The sequence below is a fragment of the Medicago sativa genome, chromosome 8, assembly GCF_051527215.1.
Source record: "Medicago sativa cultivar Bolivia chromosome 8, Bolivia_mono, whole genome shotgun sequence".
NCBI classification, from domain to species: Eukaryota; Viridiplantae; Streptophyta; class Magnoliopsida; order Fabales; family Fabaceae; genus Medicago; species Medicago sativa.
Window position 1 is genome coordinate 54739749 of NC_140756.1, and position 7104 is coordinate 54746852.

Sequence of the window (7104 nt, forward strand, 5' to 3'; positions counted from 1 at the left end):
TATATTTCTGTTTATATAATCGTTTTCCAGAGTATTCTGGTCCGTATTAAAATAACCTTATATTTCAGCTTAACATTATTATTCTGCTTATATAAATTCCATATCATTATTCAAAATAACAAAAACATTCAAATAACAAAAACCACAAAAATATTTTTTTATAAGCAAACCTTGATTTTTTTAATCAAGCGATCGTCTTTTTATTTTGTCTTCTTAAATCAAACATCAATCAATGTAATGCTACTTTGAGTGATTTTGCTTTCAATATAAAAAAACACAAACCAATTCAAATTTGCTATTTGGCTTTTCATTTTAAAACCTTTTCAAAAAACATTAAAAAACACAAAACCAATCAAACGTCAATTTCTACCCCGAACTACGAGGTTGTGATCCTTCACGGGTACGTAGGCAAAGGACATGCGTCCTTCCAAATCAATAAAAATATAGATAAATTAGGTCTCTATTTTCTTTCATCATTGCATTTAGGGTGCTTAACACCTTCCCTAAATATAACCAACCCCCGAACCCTTAATCCCTAAAAATGTGGTATTTGAACCTTTTTCCACTTTCTTTTGAAAAGAATTAAATGTTCAGTCGTGAAATCAAAAATGGGTCAACGCCAACCAAATGGCCTTTTGACCGTCCGAAAAATGACGCGACAATGAGCCACCTTCTCGAACAACATCTCTAGCAATTTTTGCTAACTCTTGAACTTTGTTTCTATTTTGGACAGCTTCATCACCCCCATCCTTCAACCTTCTCATAGCCTTCTTTATAAAATCTCTCTTCACCAACTTTTTCATATCTCGAAAAGCTGTTGTGATCCACTCATCTGCACCTACTTCCACTCCTATCCCCCGCACATGAGTTATGAGCTTCTCGTTGTAGAACTGATCACTATGAACCGGCCACGTGATCATCGAAACCCCCGTAGTAACAGCTTCCGTCACAGAGTTCCATCCACAATGCGTCAAAAACGCACCAACAACAGGATGCCCCAATATAATCATCTGTGGGGCCCATCCCCTTACAATCATCCCCTTATTCCGATCTTCAAACCCCTGGGGTAACCATTTTTCCTTCTCCTCTTCACTCTCGTTCTCCTTCCCCTTCTTCTCTGGGACAACCCATATGAATTCATAATTTGATTCTTCTATCGCATTTGCAATCTCATACAATTGCTTATCAGGGAAGTAACAAATGGTTCCAAAGCTTATGTAAAGTATTGAGTTATCTCGCTTTGGGTTCAGCTAATTCAAATACTTTTGTACGCTTACTTCGCTCCCCCCCCCCTCCATTTGCGTTCTCTTGGATAGTTTTGCGAACAAGTGAAGCCTGGCCAAGATGCCAAGCCTTGTGACTGATGGTTTTTTCGTAATACTCAACATACTCTTTTCCATCGAGCTCCACAAAGCTATTGATGATGAAGCCGTCGCTTTTAAGTGCTATAGTGAGTAGAGGATCCATAAAAGACTTGGACTCCAACGGTGGTGTTGAATTAACGATGATATCATAAGGAAAATTAGGAATAACAAAAGAACCAGAAGCATCCTCGGGGAGTGGGTGTGATTTAAGGGATTCCATGGCACATATGGTAAAGAGTGAGAAGTCGTTGAACACGAATCTCGGAATGTGCAGCTTCTTTGCTAGCTCTCCGCCCACGGGAATAAAAAATCCGCCACATTGCAATCAGGTGGGTGCTGGTCCACAAAATTCTCGATTAGTCCATGGAGCAGTGTGGTGGCATGGTAGATTTTCCAGCCGTCATCGATGGTACTGATGGAGGAGAGGTTTTCGATGCCATCGGGGAGGCCAACTTCATGGGAAGGGAATTGAAAGGTTTGAACGTTGAAGTTGTTGTTAGATTTGGGAAGGATTTTTGCATTTGAAGGAGTGGTTATGATTGTTACAAGGTGGCCTCGTGAAGCAAAGAGAGAGGCTATTTCACATAGAGGGATCATATGCCCTGCTGCTAAGTATGGAATGAAGTAAAGTTTGAGTGGCTTATCCATTGTTGTGGCTGAGACACTGCCTTTGTGCTTTTGCATGTAAATTCAGGTCTTTTTTATATTAGAAATTAGAGAATGGGTTTAGATAAGCCAAAGGATGGTGTGGTTGTTGCTTCATGTTTAACTGTAACCAGAAAAGTTTGAACAGCAAAGAAACAAAACACAACATCCAAACAATGTTGCAGGCCTGTCGTTAGTTTTTTTGTATCAAGTATCCAATGTTACTAAGGCAGCTTTTACAATATAAATTGTAAAGAGTAAATGGTCAAATTGCATTTGAAATTGTAAACTTCTAGACGTTGCTTTTGGAAAGCGTCTTGCTAACGGGTGTGGTTATTATGCATAAGCCAAAACTTATGCTCCATGCATAAGTCCAGCCCAGTAACACCTAGCCCAACAAAATTGCTTTCTACACTCCAGAAAAAACAAAAATTGCTTTCTTCCCCAAAACCGAAGAAAACAAACTCCCACCGGAACCAAAAATAAACTTCTCTGAAAACTCGACCGTCATTATGAACATTCCTTATTAACATTGCCTTACTTTCCCGGAGGATACACACTTCTACTTGCTTAATTCACCGACCACCTACTGACACGATCAACTTCTTACTAGTACTCATTCCGAGTTCTTATTGCTGTGTTCACACTTTATAGTGCATCTTCATCAAATACTTCATTCCTCCAGTGTCCTATTCAGCTCTCAGGCATCCGTTCTAACCGTCGAATGCTAAATTGAGTTGATCAAGCTCAACTAACAACGACAACTAGAACATTTACCCAGAACACAATAGTCCCACTACCGTTGTTGTAACTTAATGACCCAAGGCACGATCTGAATCGACCTGCTCTGATACGAAATGTAATACCCATACTAGACGTATCTAGAAAGTCTAGCATGTGTATTAGATTAGTACTGGATACATTAAAAATTTACAACAATAAATCTTCGAATGAATATATTATACAACCAAGTGCGTTCGTACAATAATAATACAACTCAACTTTTCTAAAGTATTAAAAGTGCATATTTGAATATCCACATCTTCCTACAGTGGGTACGAACGAACACTTGTCGCAACATCCATTCGGCTGCTAGCTTGCTAAACCATCCTGATATCTAAAACAAGTAAGGATTAGGATGAGACATAATGTCTCAGTGAGTTCCACCTAACCCTAAGCTATAGGTAACCTCGGGGAAAACCTACGGTCACCACGTGTCTACAATACAACCTGCCGGTTGATTATATGTGTGTGGGGACTTGCATTCTTAGACGGTCGTGCATACTAGGGCCGTCTTAGCCTCATCTTACTTGTTATAGGCTTCACTCCTATACGTGTCATGGAGGTCAAGGGGAAATCTAAAACCGCATTGCCAAGATTAGGCTCTACGTATCGAGGCCTAAGCATAACATAATCATGACAAGATTAGGGGAAACCTAAGATCGTCATCGGCATAACTTTCTCTATTTGCTCTAGGCATACCTACGTTGTGTCTAACAACATATTCTATCTTGCTATCATTGTAGTTCTTGACGATCTACGCCAAGGCTCTACTAATTCTTGACGATCTATGTCAAGGCTCTATAACATAACATAAATATGTTTAATAAATATGCATAGTCAAATTCATTAAGTTAGCATGTAACAAACAAACATTATCTGAGTTCATTTTACGGAAATCCCCAAGTGGAGTAACCCCGAGCACAATCCCTATCTAACCGATGGAAACCTATTTAAGGTATAACCAACGGCACTCCTGCAGTGACGCGCGGCTCCCTTACGGCTAAACTATTCCCCTTGGAGAACCCCTTGAATCCCGCCTAATGTGGATCACAAGAGACACGAACACTACATTTTGTTAAAGCTTTCTATGTGAATAGATATCTAATCGCCTCACAGCTTTATTAAAGTCTTTAGTCTATGAATGCATGAGTATTAAATCTATATATAACATCTCTTTTACCTCGGATCCTTAAACGATCCCACTAGAGGTAATCTATATGCTTGCTTAACTTCCTATGTGAAGAGATATCTAATCATTTCACGTCTTGCCATACTCGTATGGCACTCTAGCTTCTATGCGAAGAGAAAAACTCTAGATCACTTCGCATCTATACAAGCATACTACTCATGCCTAGCATTCTATTTCATTACTAACTATTCTAGTTCTTGACAAGCTATGCCAAGGCTCTACTTTCATTCCCTTCCTGAATGATCAACTTGCTACCCGATTCTTATCGTACTATTCTCTCATAAGTCATGCTTTACTAAACAGTTAAATACTTGCTTTGCTTTAGAGATAACATTTAAAACCTATGCCTGGGAGTCTTGTTTTGAGGGGTTTACTAATGAAAAAGGACTGCACGAAGTAAAAATCGGCTTGCGGAGGACAGAACGGGTTGAAGCGAGCAAACAGTGCACTATGCACTATCTACTCGCCTCGCGAGTGATGTTACTCGCCATGGCGAGTTGCTACTCGCTGTGGTGAGTTGCTAGGCGAGCAACCTCCCAGTTTTGGTATCCAGCTCGCTTCGCGAGCAACCTGCTCGTTGTGGCAAGTTATGATAGTTCAGCACCCTCAAAAATGGTGTTTTTGACCCAAAAACCTCAAAACAAAGTATCCCAAAGCATATTGTGTCTCTAATGATCATATAGACCCTGTAAAACAACCATAAGACAAGTATTTAGAAGTATAGCACGCTTGACATGATAAGGGGTAATTATTCTCTATGTATAAACCCTAGAATTCCATTGTTTGCTTACAAGGATAAATCACATACACCCAAGGGTAGAAAAATATCTAAGGAACTCACCTAAATAATGATTCTCATGGCAGCTCCAAGTTCCATGCTCAAGCAACCAAAACCCTAGCTTTTGACCCACTTGCTTTCTTTGCTCAAACCATTTCTATCTTGATGTTTTCATGCAATCTAAGACATCATGATCCTTGCTTGATCATCTTTATTCCAACCCAAGCTTCCTTCAACAAAAACCCTAATCTCATGATTCTTTCCTTGTGATGATAGAGTTAAAGAACAAGCTCAAGTGAAGCTTCTATTTGTTTCTAAGCCTTGGAGGTACCATAATATAAGCTTGATCAAGAAGAGGAAGAAGTTTAGGAAGACTTGGTGGAGAGAAAGAGGAGGAGGAGGACGTGAGAAAGAAGAGATAAGAAGGAGGAAATTCTCTTGCCAAAACCTAGAGAGAGAAACAAGATTGAATAATGAGATATTTTGGCCCCAAAACATATAAATATCTCTTAATCGTGCAATTACCATTATGCCCTTACCTCAAGCGCGTTTAATACGACTCTGATACTTTATCTGTATTAAGCTGACATCTCATAATAATATTTCTGTCAAACTTTCTTTCCATAACATTAATCCTCTGGCACGATCGACTGGTAATATTCCGATACTAACAGGCAGAATATTACAGATAATTGGGTTGGGGAAAGGCCTTTAAGCCTCAAATTTCCTCGACTCTTTGATCTTGCTGTGAATAAGGAGTGTTCGGTGGAGGAGATGCGAGTTTAGGGTGGGCGGTTGGTGGGAGAGGGTGAGTGTGACGTCGGCGATTGTTAGCTTGGGAGGAGGATAGTGTGAGGGAGTGCACCTTATTATTGAATAACATTGTTTTGCAGGATAATGTTTCTGATACTTGGCGTTGGCTTTTAGATCTGGTTCACGGTTATTCAGTTAGGGAGGCATACCGTTTCCTTACTTCCAGTGATCAGGTGGACAGAACTCTTGTTGACGATGTTTGGCATAAATACATTCCAGCAAAAGTGTCTTTGTTCGTCTGGCGTTTGCTTCATAACCGTCTTCCTACGAAGGACAATTTGTTGCGGCGAAGGGTTATTCAGGCTACTGACACCGCATGAGCTTATGGTTGCGGTGACTTGGAAAATGCTAACCACCTTTTCTTAGCATGTGAGATTCCCAACTTGGTTTGGTTACAGGTGCGAAAATGGCTAGGCATTTCCACGGTTTATCCTAGTCAGTTGCGTGAACATTTCACCCAATTCTCTTTAATGGCAGGGATGCCTCGCCGTTCCCATTATGTGTTCAAAGTAATTTGGTTCGCATGTGTCTGGATGATATGGAAGGATCGTAATGACGGAGTCTTCAAAAATATGGGATCAAATTCTTTGTTTGTCATTAAGAAAATCAAACTGAGTTCTTATTTATGGCTGAAAGCTAATAGTCCGTCCTTTAATTTATGTTATTATGATTGGTGGCAAAACCCGCTACATTGTTAGGGTGTTTGCTTGTAATTATTTTGGTGTTAGTGGTGCCTTCAACTTAACTTTTGGCATCTCTGGTTGTAACCTTTGAGCGGTGTTTTCTCTTAGCATACCTTATGTGGGGGACTATACTGTTGTTGTTAATATATATCATTTTGGTTTGTGCTAAAAAAAAACGTTGAAGAATGAAAATACAAAAGAGATAAATGAATTATAATATTATAATAACATGTAAATCTAATTAAAACTGGTACATATCTGTGTGTTCAATAAAAACGGGTGTAACTGCGAAGAGTTTCTTTCTAGCGAGACAATGAGGGCGGTTAACGGTAGTATCAAAGCAAGGAACGACATCATCCAAATTATGTAGAGATGGAGAAGAGGAAGGAGGAGAAATTGGTGTTGTTCGTGAGAGTTCTAATAAGTTGATTTGATTTTGCAGTTTCCTGCTGGCTTTGATTTTCTTGGAGTCTCTCAATTTTGCAAGAACTCCTGGCTTAAGATAACGTCGACGTGGGGATGGGGTGGAAGATTTTAGGAATTTGGGGCTTCTTCTCATTGTCATGGCTGAGAGAGAGAAAGGATGGGACGGAGAGAGAGAGAGAGAGAGAGAGAGAGAGAGAGAGAGAGAGAGAGAGAGAGAGAGAGAGAGAGAGAGATGAATAGGTGTGTTTGTGTGAGTATGAGTGAAGGGGTAGAAGGGCTTTTAAAAGAGATAGTTTGTGTAGGATGGTCGGTAGCGGGAGACAACGGTTCGTTTTGGCGGGAGGTAAGATATAATTATCACGTGTGGAGTAAAACTAGTTGTGTTTGTCATTTCATTGCACGTGCATGTCCTATATTTTCCAT

The 7104-nt window shown here is 39.8% G+C and overlaps 1 protein-coding gene and 1 pseudogene across 1 annotated transcript; one reads left to right on the forward strand and one right to left on the reverse strand.

Annotated features, from left to right (window-relative positions):
- Positions 1-602: 602 nt before the first annotated feature.
- Positions 603-2027, reverse strand: LOC146899608 (UDP-glucosyl transferase 73CC6 pseudogene; annotated as a pseudogene).
- Positions 2028-4470: 2443 nt separating this feature from the next.
- On the forward strand, positions 4471-5892 carry LOC146899609 (uncharacterized). The gene is made up of 3 exons (XM_085736820.1): positions 4471-4493; positions 5434-5539; positions 5653-5892. The coding sequence occupies exons 1-3, from the start codon at positions 4471-4473 to the stop codon at positions 5890-5892; spliced, it is 369 nt and encodes a 122-aa protein (XP_085592946.1).
- Positions 5893-7104: the final 1212 nt, after the last annotated feature.

Bases quoted from the DNA above. Each gene is read 5' to 3' on its own strand.
- LOC146899609 (XM_085736820.1), top strand. From the start codon at position 4,471: ATGGCGAGTTGCTACTCGCTGTG. The intron at 4,494-5,433 runs GTGAGTTGCTAG...CGATACTAACAG, and splicing joins GCGAGTTGCTACTCGCTGTG to GCAGAATATTACAGATAATT. The intron at 5,540-5,652 runs GTTTAGGGTGGG...ATTGTTTTGCAG, and splicing joins GTTCGGTGGAGGAGATGCGA to GATAATGTTTCTGATACTTG.